The sequence below is a fragment of the Ammodytes marinus genome (genome assembly GCF_949987685.1).
Source record: "Ammodytes marinus genome assembly, chromosome: 2".
Taxonomy (NCBI): domain Eukaryota; kingdom Metazoa; phylum Chordata; class Actinopteri; order Uranoscopiformes; family Ammodytidae; genus Ammodytes; species Ammodytes marinus.
The window spans coordinates 17,422,540-17,440,658 of record NC_137231.1 but is presented as its reverse complement, the minus strand read 5'-3'; the positions used below and the strand labels follow the sequence as shown (position 1 = coordinate 17,440,658).

Here is an 18,119-nt window from a genome sequence, read left to right as displayed (position 1 = left end):
GGTGTTTTACAACTTTTATAAATGGTGTTGTTATGAAATTTCTTTGTATGAAAAAGTAAAGTTTAATGTAATTTAGCGTGAATGAAGAACTAAGGGTTTAATTTAAGTGTGTGTCATGCATGTATTCACAGGGATAGAGACCCAGGTTTGAATCCGGCCTGGGTCGTTCTCTGCATGTCATTCCCCTCTCTACCCCATGTCATTTCTGTCTTTCCAAACTGTCTAATAAAAGCAAAAATGCCAAACAATAATCTTTAAAAAAGTAATACCTATCTGTTTGAGAGAAAATTGCCTCTGAATGTACTCAGTAGTACAATCAAGCATAGGGAGGCTACAGTAATCCTACTTATTCCTGATCTGGAATATTTGGTTCAAATTCCAGACTCATATAATAGGCTTTACTTCTGAACAGCAGCCATAAGAGAAGTGGGGTCAGAATGGTTTTGGCTCTTTCTGTGGAATTCCTTTCTGTGCCATTTAGAAAAACAAGCTGTTAAAAGTACATGTGTGCTTAGTAATGAGCGATAAGTATCTGTATTTTTGTATCAATTGATTTTTAAATATTAAACGTTTAACCTGGCTAAGTGGGCCGCCATTTGCTTCTCATTTTGTCTCACAGTGTTCATACCAATACAAGTAATCCATCATTTTAATGCCATGTTCCACTTGGCAGTACAGACTCTATTACGAAAAAAAAACAATAAGATGTAGGCCTACTCCATTATCAAAGATGAAATAAATATATTATACTTTATTATTATGTAGGCCTATTAGCCTACTTTTACTGATGCTTTCATATACAAAACATTTTCCAGTTAATCTGCTAAATTAACAAGTAATTTAAGTGCTCAAATCAATGTAGCCTAGTGAAATAAACAACAGTAGGCCTATGTAAAAGTATAAATTAGCATGGAATGAAAATAATAAAGTAGGAATATGCCAACTTTCACCACTGATCAATGACGATATGTAGTCACACAATGAACAAATTAAAAGGAATCGGTTTAGCAGAGGGAATTTATCTGTTTTCTTCTTTTGCTGCCATTTTCAACTTTACAGTCCAGCAGGCGGCGTTAAAGCATCTGTACAGCCATTTACAACTCCAAAGACACAATAGAAGAAGGAGGAATAGGCCCTTCCCACTCAAAAATGGCGACCTAGAGCAGTGTCCACGCTCGTTTGTTGACATATATTTAAAAAACAAGTTTAGACGATTCACAGCCACCAAAACGATGTCGAGAATCATCGTTAAAAACCTCCCTGACGGGGTGAGTACCCCGCCCGCACGTTGGCACACAGTAATTTCCCATTTTGTGTCAGTCCATCTGAAAATGTCACTGTCTGTCTTGTGTGCAGCTGAAGGAGGACAGGTTCAGGTCGATGTTCGCCGCCTTCGGCACCGTGACAGACTGCTCTCTGAAGTTCACCAAGGACGGCAAGTTCCGCAAATTCGGCTTTGTGGGCTTTAAAGTCGAGGAAGACGCTAACAAAGCTCTTAAACATTTCAACAAGAGCTTCGTGGACACGTCCAGAGTCACGGTATGTATGGGCTTTACCACTGAGCATGCGCGGTGTGTTCACATAGCATTACTGTTTTACAAACCCGCCTGGTTGTCCTTTATTCTAGGTGGAGATGTGCAAGGCCTTCGGAGACCCCACGAAAGCTAAAGCCTGGAGCAAACACACAGTTACAGACAAACTCTCCACTCCTGCTGAAACTGACAGCAAAACGGTACCAGGCAGACACAAAATACAGTCCTCATACTATCTCCAGAAAATAAACAATATCAATGTACCCCCCAAACACACACACACACACACACACACATCAGACCACCTTACATGTTACCACAATGTCCTTTTTTCATAAAAAAGTTCTGAACTTTCACAGCACTCATTCTTTCTGATGCATTTGTATGGATTGGGCGCCAGTATATTCATTTGTCCTTTGTCTCCAGAAAAAACAGCAGAAAAAGGAAACTGAGAGTGCACTTGGAAATGTGAGTAAAAGGTTAATTCAGAAGCTAATTGCCTGCTGTTAGAAAGACATGTTTCATTTACCTTACCGTATGTGAAATCAAATGATACACAGGTCTAAACCAACCTCACTAAAATATAGTATACTATATTAATAATAATCAAATAATGATTTCTGCCTGTGTTTTTTATAGATATATTCTTAAGTGTTACTGTATGAAGGTGTTATTACATTTAATGTATTTCGTCCATTTGAAGTGTCAATCATTGTTGATGTAGGTGTGTGTGTGTGTGTGTGTGTGTGTGTGTGTGTGTGTCACAGCTGGAAGAGGACCAGGGATTCAAGGAGTTTCTTTCAGTGCATCAGAATCGAAGCCAAGCACCAACATGGGCCAATGACACAATGCAGCAAAAGCCTGGTCCTCCTGACGCTGTACAGACAAAGACGCAGGGCAAGAAGAAGATCGCCTCAGACGATTACCTCAACTTTGATTCAGAGGAGGAGGAGGAGGAAGAGGAGCAGGAGGAAGAGGATGAAGATGAAGGTTTGTAACGGTGGTCTCTTCTTAGTGTAGGTCAATGAAATCTGCCCCCCATTTTAGGGACTGGATCCTAATGTATCTTATACTAGGTACAATCTCAGTTGGAGCATGTGGTAAAGCTTCCACATGACCCAATATCATGACACTTCCCCTAGTTTACCACTAGTTTAAAGAAATTCACACAGACAGCTTTGTTGTATTAAACTTCAAAATGTCTTGTTTTACAGTGTCAGTGGTGTAGCCGTAGGTTCAGTCTGGTCCCAATTGGGACAATTTGATGGGTGTAATATATAAGATAGAACTTCATTCACAAAAAAATTGTAACCCAGATTCTGAATATACATAGTGCAATAAAGTCTTGCATACATACTCTTCTAAAATCTACTTAGTGCTGGTTACAGTTTCCCTATGCAAGCAATGATTATGTTTGCGTCTGTGGTTGCTATATTTCAAAAACTACCAATCCACATGTAGAAATGTACACTATGAACGGAAACTTGTATTTAAGTATTGGCTGCTTGTGGTGGTTTTCAGGTGGCACTAAAGAAGCACTGAAGTCTGGCTTATCAGATATGGAGTATCTGCGCTTAAAGGTGGCACAGACAGACGCCACCATGGAGGAGAGTGAAGTGAAGGATGACTGTGAAGACGGAGGTGAAGAAGATGAGGATAAGGGTCCAGCACGGCTCACAGACAGCGCCTACGAGAGTGGAGACATAGAAAACATCTCAAAGTCCCAAACCGTTTCCTCTGAGGTTGACAAGCAGAAAAAAGGAAAGAAAACGGCCAAGCAAGAGGTGACTGTTCAAAAACAATCTACACGTTTAAAACATTGCTATTCCATATGGCAAGGCATTTGTTTTCAGCTTGTTCTTTTTGTCTGCAGATGGAGCCGGTGACAGAGTTCACCATAAAGCTGAGAGGAGCCCCGTTCAGTGTGAAAGAGGTGAGTGAACAAGAGCTTCCTGGTTTCAGAGGTGAAGTGAAGATATGTATTCCACTTTAAGAGCATCCTGTATATTAAATGTGTCTGTATCTATGACATATAAACATATTAGTTTTGTGTATGTGTGTGACTTCAATAGCAACAAATCCGAGAGTTTATGACCCCGCTGAAGCCTGCTGCAATCAGGATAGGGAGGAATGAGAGCGGAGGGAGAACTGGTATGTTTTTAACAACGTTCAATATGTATTTCAGATGTTTTTTCTCAGCATATTTTTACAGACAATATTTTGTATACCATATATCTGTTGGGTATGTAGTCGCCTGTTTGTACTGTATGTGTCTATCTATGATGACTGTGTGTACGGGCCCATGTATCAGCTAAGGTGTCTTTTGTCTGGGTTACAGGATATGTATATGTGGACTTGCACTCTGATGAACAGGTGGAAAAGGCCTTGAAGAAGAATAAAGACTACATAGGTGAGAAATATTGTAGCCTGTACTTATTTTTGGGCATCATTTTGAATGTATGTTGGTGGTCTGAAAAAAATCCTACATTGCTAACTGTTGGATTTTTTAGTCTACAGGTGCAACAATTCATCAGTTAGACAATCAACAGAAACAAACTATTTTGATAATCGGTTAAAGCCATTTTTTTTTTGATGCAGTCACCTTGGGCTCTTGGATCGTAGTTTGGCATTGTTCACTATTTTGTTATGTTTTGTAGACAAAACAATTAATCTTGAAAATAGTCACTTTTGTACATGATAACACAAAAGTAATCACCAGATGCACGCCTAACTCTGTCTGCTTTAAGAAGAAGATGACGGACTTGTATTTATAGAAATGCATGAGCATCTGTTGTGGCCCATGACAAACCTTCTGCTTGTGTGTTTTCAGGTGGGCGTTACATTGAGGTTTTCCGTGTGGATGCCTCTGCAGGAAAGGGCAAGAGAGACAAAAAGGAAAAAGAAATTGACAGAAATTTCACCAGGACGCTCAAGGAGGACGAGGAGGAGGAAGATGTTGCAGAGTCAGGCCGACTTTTCATCAGAAACCTTCCTTACACCTGCACCGAGGAAGAGATCAAAGATATATTTGAAAAACATGGTGAATAAAAAATAAATTAGATTTTTTTTTTTACAGGCTTTCACTTCACCTCCATTAGTACAGTAAATTCACTTTTGTACGAGTGTATAATCATTCTTCAACCTTTTACAGGTCCTTTATCTGAGGTGCTCTTCCCTATTGACAATCTAACCAAGAAACCTAAAGGATTCGCTTTCATAACGTACATGATACCAGAGAATGCAGTGACCGCTCTATCTCAGCTGGATGGACATATATTTCAGGTATTTAACTTTTTTTTACTCTCTACACCACATCAACAGGACCTGAAATGACTTCTTAAAATAAGTGCCACATATTCATTTTCAAATTAAGTTAAAGGCTGATACGAAACTTTCATTCTCTCTCTCTTTTAGGGCAGGATGCTTCACCTGCTTCCCTCAACAGTTAAAAAGGAAAAGACAGACTCTTCAGATGCTGGGGGTCCTGGCTCTTCCGCTTACAAACGGCAAAAAGATGCCAAAAATAAAGCCTCAAGTTCAAGGTATAGGCTTTATAATTACTTCAAATCTCTGCTTCTTTGTTCGTGATGTCTCTGAATTAATTGAATTTGATAATTAAAATGTTTGGACATGATTTCCTTCTAGCTCCCACAACTGGAACACCCTGTTTCTGGGCACGAGTGCAGTGGCAGATGCCATTGCTGAAAAATACAACACCACAAAAAGCCAAGTCTTGGACCATGTGAGTAATACTGCTTTCTACAAATAACAATCTTCAAGGAATGTGTGCATGTATCTTTTGGATAGGCCGGATTGCAATGGTTTTTGGCAAAGATTTTGCTGAGTTCAACTTATTTGCCCGATGACCATGTGTCTTTTTTTGCAGTTGCACTAGCACCTCGCTTAGCTGTTGTAGAGGTAGCATTCAGATAAATGACAGTGCTGCTGTCTGTCTGAATATGTCCTTTTTCACCAGTTGCAGCTACATCCACATGTAAATCCTTCAGTGCAAATAAAAGTCTGAGACAAATGTATTTGTGATTTTGGGCTATACAAATAAAACTGATTTGATTTGATTTGTATCCCCCTCTGCAGGAGTCAAAGGGAAGCGTTGCAGTGCGGATGGCCCTGGGAGAGACGCAGATTGTGCAGGAGACACGACAATTTCTAATAGACAACGCTGTCAGTCTGGATTCCTTTAGTCAGGTATGTTTTAATACAAACTCCTTCTCACTTGTCCCTTTATGATCTATACACATTTTACAATGCCTGTAAAGCAGTAACCTTGGCTGGGGATGTTTCCTGAATGTGTTGTGTGCCCTGGTGTACAGGCGGCAGCAGCCAGGAGTACCACTGTGATCCTGGTGAAGAACCTTCCAGCCGGAGTGACTGTGTCAGAGTTGGAGGAGCTCTTCTCTCCTCATGGCTCTCTGGGCCGAGTACTGCTGCCACCTTCGGGACTCACCGCCATCATCGAGTTCCTGGAGCCAACTGAGGCCAAGCGAGCCTTCACTCGTCTGGCCTACAGCAAGGTCAGCTTTTAGCTCTTAGCTTTTTATTTTTATTTTTCATGTGCAGCAGAACTTTTAAAAGAGGCATTTAAAAGACTTCTCCTTATCTCTTAACATTGTAGTTTCATCACGTCCCGCTGTATTTGGAGTGGGCACCTGTGGGGGTGTTTGTAGCACCCAGACCAGAACCAGGTAAAATCACACAAAAAAATTTAACATTACTCTTTTCTTTTTTTTTTCTTTTGTAATTCTATACAAGAGTTATCATTTGAATAATTGGATTTTATTTATAATAATTAGAAAAAGAGGCGGCAGTGAAAGAGGAGAAGAAGGAGGAAGAGGGCGAAGAAGAAGAGGAGGAGGAATCTGCTCCTGGTTCCACCCTTTTCATTAAAAATCTTAATTTTAGCACAACGGAGGAGAAACTACATGAGGTAGGTCAATTCATAATGAGTCCCTCAGTTAAAGGAATACTTCACCCATACGGAACCGGCGTTCTATCATTATAAAATCGCCCTTATGATATAATGAATGAGGTTTTTCTTCCCTCAGTCTTCTCTTGACCCAGCTGTCCTGTTAATCCTAACCCTACATTTTATTATGTGTGAAATGTAGGGTGAGACCATAAAACACTCTTTCTGCTTTTTCTCAGGCTAGGATAAACTGATTTCTTAAATTCTTGCATATTTATACTACATAGGATCTCAGAGTTCAATACACTTTCATATTCCCACTGGTGAAGTAGGTCTTTAAGTTGTGTAAGGGTTTATTATCAGCACAATGTTTGAGATGTTTAATATTGTTTCTTAATTTTTTTGTAGACATTCTCCAAATGTGGCAAGGTCCAGTCCTGCAGTGTCTCCACGAAGAAAGATAAAACAGGTACCAAACATTAAAACTGCTATCTTTTATATACTTAGATGTAACATGGGATACTGATTTTAAATATGCATTCTCAATTCAGTCTGTGTGTTTTTGTCTGGCTTTCTACAACAGTTGGTCAAATTAATAATAACTAAAAAAAAAAAAAAGAGTAAACAACCACCGTGGTTTGATTTCCAGGCAAGCTGTTGTCCATGGGCTACGGTTTTGTCCAGTATCAGACGGCAGAGGCAGCGCAGAAAGCCCTGAAGCAGCTACAGGTACCTTACCCAGTTCCTTGTAGATAACGCTTGCAGCTTTTCTTAACAGCCCGGTTCTTCGCTAATGTATGTGTTCTTTTTCTCAACCCTCCACCAGCACTGTACTGTGGACGAACACCAGTTAGAGCTGAAGATTTCTGAGAGAGCCACAAGGTAAGATGTGCATCAGAAGAATAAAAAAGGTGGTCCATAAATGTAGATAGTTACACATCTATATTAAGATATAGAATGTACATGATTATTACCAGTAGTTAGTAGTTAACCTCGACAGTTGCTTATTGCTCAAGTGTTTTAAGCATCAGCACCAATCATCACAGTTATATTACAACATGTGAAACAGACACTGAAATGACCGATCTGTGCATGAAAGTTTTACTTATTGGTTGAATTTTTTCCTCACAAAGTGTTAACTGTAAATGTGTATGAGGAGGAATTTAGCCCATACAACTACAACTACGTTTAGATACTCATACAGTCCTTTCCCTATGTGTACAGGAATACTGAAGTGTCTCGCAAGAAGAAGCAAGCTGAAAAGAAACAGACAGGAACCAAGATCCTAGTGCGCAACGTCCCCTTCCAGGCCACAGTCTGGGAAATACGGGAACTCTTCTGGTAGCCGACACACACACACACACACACACACACACACACACACACACACACACACACACACTGGACTCTTTTATTAACACTATGGAAAGAGAAAGTTCTGAGTATGATCATTTAATAATAGTGTGTAATCCCATTGTCATTTCAGTACATTTGGAGAACTGAAGACCGTCCGTCTTCCAAAGAAAGCAGCTGGTTCAGGGAATCATAGAGGCTTCGGCTTTATTGACTTCATCACAAAACAGGATGCTAAGGTTTTTTAAGCTTTGATCTATGTCGTTCGGAAACTTACTGTACTCTACTGCCACATTGCAGTGTACACTATGATGATGTTAAATGCCATGCCCCTGTTTCCTCTACAGAAAGCCTTTGCTGCTCTCTGCCACAGCACCCATCTGTATGGGAGACGCCTTGTTCTTGAGTGGGCAGATGCTGAGGAAACTGTAGAGACATTGAGACGGAAAACAGCTGAACATTTTCATGGTAAATCCACAAACTTTTCTAACTTGCAGAAATAAATGCAACTGCACTGTTTATTAATGTATTTTCTTCCATGTTATTTGTTCTCCATTCCAGTGGCCTCCAAAAAGCAGAGAAAGACGGAGGTTATGGAGGGAATTATGGAGACGATGGAGACTGATGGGATTGTGGAAGATTAAAGGTTGATGTCTATGTCGAAGCCTCGAAACAACTCTGACCAATGCTCCTATTTTTCCTGTACAAATTGGACTATGAACTAAATAAGGTCCCGAGTGCCATGTGAAAAATGTGATGACATGTTTAGTATTGAATGATGAATCAATGAAATATGTCAGTTTTTATATAAAATTTGTATTTCTTGCTGTAAAATCTGTATTTTTGGTTGTGTGTGTTTGTTCAAGTAACTGACATGATAAAAAACTATATGGCTTTTATTTTGAAAGAAACATCTGTTGTCAGGTGACTGGTCACCCGTCTTGTCATGTGACTTCTTCATGTCAACATGGCGGACAGACGAAACAAGACGTATGAAAGTTTAACAGCGGTTTTGATCGTTTTAGCCGGTTTGTGTTATATTCTCGGGTCTGTTCGAGCTGAAATAAGAAGCACTGTCCTTGACAAAAAAACCGGACAACTGTCTGTCGTCGAGGGATACCGAGAAGATTTTGTGGCATGGGCGAATTTCACTGATGACATTAAAACATCAGGGTGAGTCGTTAATGTGTAATCTGATCTTTGTTTTCACATAGCATAAAAACACGTGAAACCTGTGACAGGCTAGCCATAACAAATAAAAGGCTAATATAGTCTTCAGTTGTGTCAACATGATTACGTCCGTTTAAAAAAAAAAATCATTGTTGTATCAATGCAGCAGATGATATTCTGCACTTGACAATAATATATTTGAATTGCTTGCAAGTAAGAGTCAGTCATCAACTGTCTGTCACAAAGGACTGCAGAAGAAACCTAAAGTCACAGGAAGATACAAAGGGCTGGAAAGAAATCAAAGAATATGCAACCTTTGTGATTCTAATTGTGTTGGAGATGAATACCATGTACTTTTTGAGTGTAAAAATGTGGATGTAATGTATTTTAGAAAAAAGTACCTGCCAAATTATTATTTTTATTTTCCATCCATGACCAAATTGATTTAGCTTTTGAGGGCAAGTAGGCCAGGGGTTATTGTTAAAACAGGTGCCTTTTTGAGAAATGTTTTGCCATTGTTTAAGTGATGTTTTTGTTTTGTTTTGTTTTTTCTTGCCGTGCACCATTGTTTTGTTTTGTAATGATTTCAGTTGAATTGTGTGCTCCGTGCCATGTGCTATGGCCGTGAGCCGTAATAAATAAATGAAATTAAAAAAGAAAGACTGAAGAGAAACAGTCAGATTTCAGTCTATAGGAGGAGGTCGAAAAACGCCGCATTTATAATGTCTTTACTTGTATTTAGTTGAACAAAACATGACAATATAACAAATACAACTGATATAATAGTAATGGCTCACATGGTGCAGCCTATGCCCTCTCATATCCTCACCTACAGTACAGGGAATTGCTTGCTTTGCTTCTTGTATGTTTTGTTTGATTGAGCTTGACCCTAAACACAGATAATATGCTCATATGTTTCAGCTTTTTCTTTTATTTGCACATGCTCTCTCTTTCAGCTGGTCTTTCTTGGAGGTCACCACCAGCGGCCGGTACAATGACAGTATGCAGGCTTATGCTGCCGGTGCAGTGGAGGCTGCACTCACATCTCAGGTCTGCTTTAAGCTTAGCTTCCTCGTACGGCCCTGTTCACCAAGCAGTCAAAATGTCATTTTACTCTAATCTAACGACTTGGTGTATGTCTTCTTTTAGCTCATTTACAAGCACTGGATGAACACTTTAATGAATTACTGTGGGCCCTTCACGTCGGACACCGGTTACTGTGATCGCCTTAAGGCTTTCATCGCAACCAATATGCTGTGGGTTCAAGAGCAAATAGAGAAGCAGCCGAGTTCACCCTACTGGTACCAGGTACTTGATCAGCATCTGTAGGCTAAAATGGATTCCTTTGCATGGATACAAAAACATCAGGAACCAGGTGTTTCACTGTGATTCTGTTCAACAGGTGCGTCTAGCACTGCTTCAGCTGAAGGGTCTTGAGGACAGCTACAATGACGAACTGTCATTTCCAACAGGGCCTCTCTCCCTCTACCCATTTGGCTTCCTGTAAGTGTTTTAATCAAACACATCTCTACACAGCACTTTCTTCCTGTTATTGCTGAGTGACATTCTCCACTACTGCTCTGTCCAACCAGACTTTTCCAATTGGGCGGCGATCTGGAGGACTTGGAATCGGCTCTGAACAAGTCCAGCCAAAATCGAGCCCTCCGGTCTGGCTCCTGTTCTGCTCTCATTAAGCTGTTGCCAAACAACAAGGACCTGCTGGTGTCACATGACACCTGGAACAACTACCAGTCCATGCTGCGCATCATGAAGAAATACATCTTTGCCTTTCAAGTTTCTCCCTCAGGTAGTCCGCTGATGCAGGCGTGTCTCATTTTCATCATTGCACCTGTTCCAGAGTACCTCTGTATTCACATTAAAGTAAAATATTGAAATTTTGGGAAATATGCTGATTCACTGTCTTAATGAGAGTTGTATTAAAATATCAGTACCTTTTCTGTAGTTTTTGTAAAGATTAAACAAAGGAGATATAATATGTTAAAGACTTATCTTCAGAGGTGCCAGTCGTTACCATTGGAAATAGCCAGTGTAGCTTTTTGCCTCCATTACCAAAATGCTGATCTAAGCTAAATGACAACTGGCTCTAGCTTCATATTTACTGTACAGACAAACACATGTCAATCTTCAATCTAACTCTACTTTATTACGAGCTTGATTTATTTTCCTTTTCAGGCAATGATCTTATTCCTGGAGGAACTCAGGCCTTCTCATCTTATCCTGGAGCGATTTTCTCCGGAGACGACTTCTATATTCTGAGTAGTGGCTTGGTGAGAACTGTATACTTGGCCTGATAAAACTGAGTGTTAAGAATGTGTTGTTATTTTTTTCTTTTTGAATACAAAGGAAGTAACGCTAGATGGCGTTTCCCGGTTCTTCTATCTTGTGTCTCCAGGTTACCTTGGAAACCACCATTGGCAACAGTAACCCTGCGCTCTGGAAGTTTGTTCAACCAACTGGAACTGTGATGGAGTGGCTGAGGAACATTGTTGCCAATCGACTGGCTGCTACCGGCAAGGAGTGGGCTAAGATATTCAGCAAGTACAACAGTGGAACGTGAGTTTCAATCACTAGAAATACACCTTTTGTTTCAACATTATTACCGCTTTGTCGCAATGTAGTCTCCTGAAGTGTTGTCTGCAGGTTTTTTGTCCTGTGTTCAAAATTCCTATTCAAGACGATAAGATAAAATGTTTTGTTCCCTACCTATTGATCACCAGGAGTCATGTGAGATAAGTCAGTTGGGTCGTGCAGTTGTAATGGGGTCATCGGACTGAGTGTTTGTTGTGAAATGCTGACTCAGATATGTCTTGATGAATAAACAGTGGATAAGAAATGAAAATCCCTAAAACCTAGTAGGTTTAAGGTTTTATGCTTATTTTGGACTGTGTGTTTTTGTGCGCTTTGCAGGTATAACAACCAGTGGATGATTGTGAACTACAACCACTTCACTCCAGGGAAGACTGACATAAAAGAGGAGCTCTTCATTGTGCTGGAGCAGATTCCGTACGTCTTTACACCTACATCTTTCATCAAAGTGCAACATTATTTTAGTTTTTTTCATTTATGACTCCTATTCCACTTATCTTTTATTGCTGCAGGGGATTAGTTGTCTACACTGATAAAACTCAGGAACTGTTGGAAAAAGGGTATTGGGCAAGTTTCAACATACCGTAAGTAGCCACTTTAGAATCATAAAGTTTTATGTTGACATGTACTATACATTACATGTTAATTGCTGTTTGTTCATATGTGCTCATGTGTAGGTACTATGAAGACATATTCAATGCCAGTGGCTGCAATGAGTTGGTCGAAAAGTTTGGCCCGTGGTTCTCTCTGGACCAGAATCCTCGGGCCCAGATATTCAGGAGAGACCAGACTGCTGTCACAGATGTGAACTCAATGGTCCGCCTCATGAGGTAACGCCTTTGTGTTTGGAGTTGGAACATTTTCCATCATGTTCTGGATTGATCAGCGTTGTACAAACAAACAAACAAACTTTAAAGTAATATTTTATGTTTTTATAGGCTAATAACTACACGTGAATTGTATTTATGAGAGGCAGTGTTTCCCCTCAGGTATAATAACTTTAAGGAAGACCCATTGTCAAAGTGTGATGGTTGTATTCCACCTGCAAACGGAGAGAACGCCATCTCAGCCCGTTCAGACCTGAATCCAGCTAATGGAACGTATCCGTTTGGCGCTTTGAGACAGAGACCACATGGAGGGACAGACATGAAGGTTTTTTATTTTTCTAATTTTATTTGAATACATTTCTCTGCCTGTACTCTTATCCATCATGCTCCTTGATTCTTTTCAGTGTGACTGTGAGACATAAAAGAGATGTTTGCTAAATCTGATGAATTGTGTGTACAGATGACCTCCTACGGGATGTTTCGTGACTATGGCATGCTGGCAGTGAGCGGGCCAACATGGGACCAGGTGCCACCCTTCCAGTGGAGCACATCCCCTTACAAAGATGACCTGATGCACATGGGTCACCCAGACACTTGGACATTTAAGCCTGTACAAGTCATCTGGACTCCTTAATTGTTTTCATAATGTTAATGCAAATGGTATGATAAATGTATATACTGACAGCTGTGTTTGGACAAAGGGAAATGGGACTGTAATTCAGTGTGACAAGACTTTTAATGAACAAAATATTAATGTTATTGATTCTCAGGACAGTGGCAAAAATAATCTGAAAGTATTGCATTTTTTGATAAGTGAAGCACAGGAAATTGTAGCTTAAATGTGAGGCAATATGACTAAGAATAAAAGGTATCCATCTTCATACTATAAAGTGGGAGCTCCTATATTAGATCATATCTGATTTTCAGGTTTTCTTTCTGAATTTCATTTCTTAGGCCTTTGCTAAATGTGCAAATATGTAAATTCCATAATACTGATGTCTAATTGAGTTGTTGGAGTTGTAAACTGTTTCCACAACACATTTATTTTGAGAAAGATCCAAATACAGTTATTCATACAGATGCACATGTTCTGTTACGTTTAAGAAAAACGACTTTGGACAATAATTTAAAAAAATAAGAGAATATGAGGTGTTGCTTTGCATTGCATGTTTTTTCTAAATAGTTTTTAAATAAACATGCTGTGTGACATTTTTGATGAGATGTTTTCTATTTCCATCCAGATTAAGTTTTTGTTTGTTACTAAATAGTAGTAAGCTAGTAGAAACAATAGAATTAAAATGTCCTATACCCCCACAAAGTGGTTAGGGGGTCGGTTGGTTAAATCCAGGTTGAAAATGTGTCATTTTAATTTAAACTTTAGCCTCTTTACCACAACCATCAATAATAGAAACAGAGAGGCCATTAATTAACCTGAAGTAAATTGTGTTCAGTGTGCCCTGGTTATATTTTGCCCATGGCTTCTCTGCTTCCCTTGAATGGCAACATTTCATTTTATGAACGCATCAGAAGTAATTTAGCCCGTCAGTTTTAAGATACATTTTCTAACCTGTGATGACATTATTACAAGTATGAGCCAAATTATTGCAAAACATAACAAACTAATAAGGCTAAATGTACATCTTTAAAATATATCTCAACAGACTTTACATTTTTAGTAAACATTTAATTTTTGTATTGTTTATGTTTATTGCAACCACAATACTCCTTTGGGGATGAAACTAGTCAATATGTATCCCTATATCTATTTATTCTATTTTATATAGCATCATCCATTTGTCGAGAGAAAAAGAGGTGGGAAGGCATGTCGGTCTCATTGGTCTGTCCGGTCTGTCCACCAAAAGTCAGTCCGCTTAACGGCCGTGATGTCGTCATATCAGTGCGCCCACGTAAACTGACGTTGCTGTCGTGTTTATCGTTTGTGCCGCTTTAACTGAACTTTAAACATCTTTCAATGTCGAACTCAGTGGAGATACTCGGGTATCATTGTATTTTACCAAACCTGGCGACGTTACATGAGAAGACTGGGCAAATTGAAGGTATGCTCTCCTTTAGTTATTTAGCAACATTACTCTATGCAGGTTATAGCCTATTATTTACTATCTATGGTTATAGCCGATAATGTAGGCTGATATGACTGACAAGCGTCACGTCTCCTGTTGATTTGGACTTATTGTAGCCTATCTTATCGGTCACACTGCAGACTGTGCTCTTTTCACAAATAATGGCATAGGTGCAAAGGTGGCTTTCAGTGGTTGTCAATAAGAAGTTAAGAATTGATGCTTTGAATTGTTTTTATATAGATGGCTACTTATTCACAGGACATATGGCACCTGCATGTCGAAGTTTAAATACAGCCCAAAAAATAGATAGTCCTTTGGTAATTTCATAAATTATATTTAGCTTAATGAAACTTTTCCCCTTCAGCACAACTAAACTTTAGTAGGTTAACTGAAATGACTCCCCTACGTTCACAGACCGTGGCCTCTCTGGCGTAGTTGGAGTCAGATGATGAGTCGCTGGCAGCCGGTGACCAACCTTAAAGAAAATGCATCCCGCAATCCTCCAGGGGTGGCATTTTTCGTGTGCCTGGTGTTTCTGTCGGTCTCGTTCATCTGCTTCTGCTCTTACAGCTACTCTCACACTCTGCGTAACCCTGACATAACAAAGGTAAGGACTTGCTTGTCCAGGGTCTCTAAAAAAATTGTTTAGTTTGGAGCAGATTTGAGACGACCGGTTCTGGCATGCAAAGGAAACCTCACATTGGGCAGGCACTGCATGTATGCTTGTGTTTTTGTGTGTTCCTGAGTCGACATTGAGGTGTCAACTATACACATTGTGTTTTTCTTAGGACTGGAACCGTCTACTGTCCTCCTTATCACAGTTCCAGCTTTGTGTAAAAGCCAATGCAAGTTCATCTGAGCTTGTCTTACCAGTTCCCACGCCTCTGGTGGATAGAGACACTTTAGTTCATTCTAAAAGGACATCTAATCTCACCAGTTTGCATCTCAAGGTTCCACTGCAGGTGTCCACCAACTCAAACAGTGGCTCTCTGAATGGCCTTGTTCTACACACTGCCTTTATAGGCAGTCTACTAAACCTTGGGGGTAAGTATTGCAGTGTATTGGTTTTGTAGTCAAATAAAGTGAAACTTTCTGTTTAACAATGAGCTATTTTTCTTTTTTTACTCTTAAGGTAAAGAGATTGTTAATTTGACCCTAGAGGTTTTGTCTGGAAATGATAACTACACATGCCTCACCATAAGTGCCCCAAAAAACCTCTTGCCTATGAGCCTGTAAGTTCACTCACTTTAAAATGTGTGTTTCCAAGCTTCCTTAATTTGAGTCACCAGCTACTTTGGTGCCAAAAAATAATGTCCATCAACTTGTGAACGAGCAATTTCATTGTGTTTTTTTTTCATGCACATTTTGTGTACTTAAATGAAGACTCCCGCCGGAATGCCCTGCATCTGAGAAAAATGTTTTACCCGTCCTCGTGGAAGTGAGCGAAGCGCCTCCTGCAGCATCACAAATCTGCTACAGTCTACACTTCAACAATGACCCCTCCCTCACAGTCATGTTAACACAGGTATGGTGTGCACACATGGACAACATAACCTGCCCAATCACACAAATACCCTCTTGTCATCCTGTCAGTCATCCATTACTTTCTTTCTTCAGGAAGAGCAGCGTATGGCAGAGAAACATCTGTTGGAATTCAGCGTGTTCCTGCTCTGTGTTTGTTTAATACTCTGTCTGACTGCCGCTCTGACACGACCACTCAAACCATTGGAATGGCATGGATTTACAAGTAATTTCACTCAATGTCATCTTACCACACAACTTTGTTTCTCTGACCATGATAAGGTTCATTTTGATATGTGTGAACTATAGGATTAAACAGGTTTTTAAATACATTTAGATAATTGTGGAAATACTACAATAGAACATACATTCTTTGGGTCATATGATATTGAGAACTTTTGTCTTCCCTTTTAAGAAATAAATTTTTTTGTCCACAACATATACACATCTGAGTCTCTGATTTGAAAATACTGTTTTAACCTAACATTACTGCTTTACTTTATTTGCAGGAGCCCTTGATTAACTGCTGAACATTTTTTCATCTTGAAGAAATCAGTCCATGGTTGAGAGAGAAGGGCAATATGTATTGTTTCTTTTTTATTTTAAGGGCATCCATCCAATTTTCACGAAAATACCAGTTTACACTTCAGTTCTCTGGAGGCTCTGGAGGGAGCGTTCTGAAGCAAATTAACCCCAATGATGTCACCAGGGTTATATCAGCAGGGGTGTGGAGACTTAATATGTATGTAGGATCGAGCGATTTCAAGCTGGACTCAAACTAAGGACTAATAGTCAGGATATTTCAGCTTCTGTTGCTTCGATTTAAATCATGTTTAATTCTGTCTCTCACAATTTTTTAAACTGTATGAAAGTGAAATACTAAATTGGTGCATCCCTGTTAGAGAAGACTGAACTATTATACCATGTCCAAGAAAGAAACATGGTTGTGATAAGAGACATTTTGCAATGGTAAAAATCTTCTGCTGGTAATGTCTGTACTGTTGACTTGTCAAACATTTACTTTCCAGTCTGTGATGTGCAGTGAACTGACTTGTCTACTTTTGTTCCCATTTTTACAAGAATGAATCTCAATATTTGAATATTTGATATTTTCATAAACTTTGAAAGTATAATATACTCTATTCCTATCAGCAGATGTTTTTCTTCTAAATTGTACTGGACCAAAGCTGTTTGGGCATACTAGCCTAGTTTGCCTTTTTTGTTAGTTTAATTTTTATCTCTGACATTGAAAGCTCATTGGATCCAGATGCCAAATCTACATTCCACAGTTTTTAGCATATTGCACATACCAACAATGCATTACATTGCTTGCACAGTGGTATACAAATTAAAAAGCAAGTGTTGAAGTAACACTGAAGGAGCACCTTCTAAGCAACAGATAGTTTAAATGAGAAAATGTGTAACATCTGCTCAAGTTGTTATAATGCAAGTAATTTGTATTATTTGATTGATTAATCTCAAAGAGATAACAGGTCTCTAAGCATGGTAAAGTAAGTAAGCACAGGGAATTTAACAGTGTTGACCGGTGAGATAATGAAATACACATTGTTTTACATACAGTATAGGCCTAAGAATAATATTTAATTTATTTTCTGCCAAGGGAAAGAAAGCTATTAGTGTCTCTTTAGTCTGAGTTGATACAAACAATACGGGTAATAATAAACTTTTGCATTTACTAATTTAATGAAAATGATCTGTTATACAGAAGGCTGGAAAAATGACAAAATTTGCTTCATCAGTTGTTAGTTGAGCACGAACAGTAATAAATGAGGGAGATCACATTAAAAAATCTGAATTGGATGTACCTTGTTCTACTGCTTGTTTTTTTAAATGACCAACGCTATTCAGAGATAGACCTACCACCTTTCCTTACTTTTTTAGCATTTCCAAATCATTGTTTAGGAATTTTAATTTAATTTTTCTACATGTCTGGAAGGCACTGCTCTCAGTTCGTCCTCGCACAGTAGGCGATGGAAATCATCTTAAAGACATGTTATATCTGGTTTATTATTGTCATAGTTGCCATCGTGCATTGAACTCGATAAAAGGGAGGATCCACCACAACTATTTGAATCAAAAGATT

General features: G+C 39.2%; 3 protein-coding genes across 3 annotated transcripts; all 3 read left to right on the top strand.

The window, feature by feature from the left end:
- The first annotated feature begins 1,150 nt into the window (after nucleotides 1–1,150).
- On the top strand, nucleotides 1,151–8,647 carry rbm19 (RNA binding motif protein 19). The gene is made up of 24 exons (XM_080034836.1): nucleotides 1,151–1,268; nucleotides 1,357–1,539; nucleotides 1,628–1,732; nucleotides 1,959–2,000; nucleotides 2,300–2,522; nucleotides 3,054–3,316; nucleotides 3,406–3,465; nucleotides 3,605–3,683; nucleotides 3,871–3,942; nucleotides 4,363–4,572; nucleotides 4,684–4,814; nucleotides 4,947–5,074; nucleotides 5,178–5,274; nucleotides 5,628–5,738; nucleotides 5,864–6,064; nucleotides 6,166–6,235; nucleotides 6,344–6,477; nucleotides 6,865–6,925; nucleotides 7,106–7,185; nucleotides 7,283–7,338; nucleotides 7,681–7,797; nucleotides 7,943–8,048; nucleotides 8,157–8,277; nucleotides 8,371–8,647. The coding sequence occupies exons 1-24, from the start codon at nucleotides 1,233–1,235 to the stop codon at nucleotides 8,451–8,453; spliced, it is 2,769 nt and encodes a 922-aa protein (XP_079890962.1). The 5' UTR covers nucleotides 1,151–1,232; the 3' UTR covers nucleotides 8,454–8,647.
- A 94-nt stretch (nucleotides 8,648–8,741) lies between these two features.
- On the top strand, nucleotides 8,742–13,603 carry plbd2 (phospholipase B domain containing 2). The gene is made up of 12 exons (XM_080034852.1): nucleotides 8,742–8,982; nucleotides 9,936–10,029; nucleotides 10,129–10,287; nucleotides 10,382–10,482; nucleotides 10,572–10,786; nucleotides 11,173–11,267; nucleotides 11,393–11,553; nucleotides 11,908–12,003; nucleotides 12,099–12,170; nucleotides 12,264–12,416; nucleotides 12,576–12,738; nucleotides 12,874–13,603. Exons 1-12 carry the CDS (start codon nucleotides 8,777–8,779, stop codon nucleotides 13,045–13,047), a joined length of 1,689 nt encoding a protein of 562 aa, XP_079890978.1. The 5' UTR covers nucleotides 8,742–8,776; the 3' UTR covers nucleotides 13,048–13,603.
- A 722-nt stretch (nucleotides 13,604–14,325) lies between these two features.
- LOC307266542 (transmembrane protein 248) lies at nucleotides 14,326–17,803 on the top strand. The gene is made up of 7 exons (XM_080048586.1): nucleotides 14,326–14,470; nucleotides 14,909–15,101; nucleotides 15,283–15,538; nucleotides 15,627–15,726; nucleotides 15,878–16,019; nucleotides 16,112–16,241; nucleotides 16,525–17,803. Exons 2-7 carry the CDS (start codon nucleotides 14,940–14,942, stop codon nucleotides 16,536–16,538), a joined length of 804 nt encoding a protein of 267 aa, XP_079904712.1. The 5' UTR covers nucleotides 14,326–14,470; nucleotides 14,909–14,939; the 3' UTR covers nucleotides 16,539–17,803.
- Nucleotides 17,804–18,119: the final 316 nt, after the last annotated feature.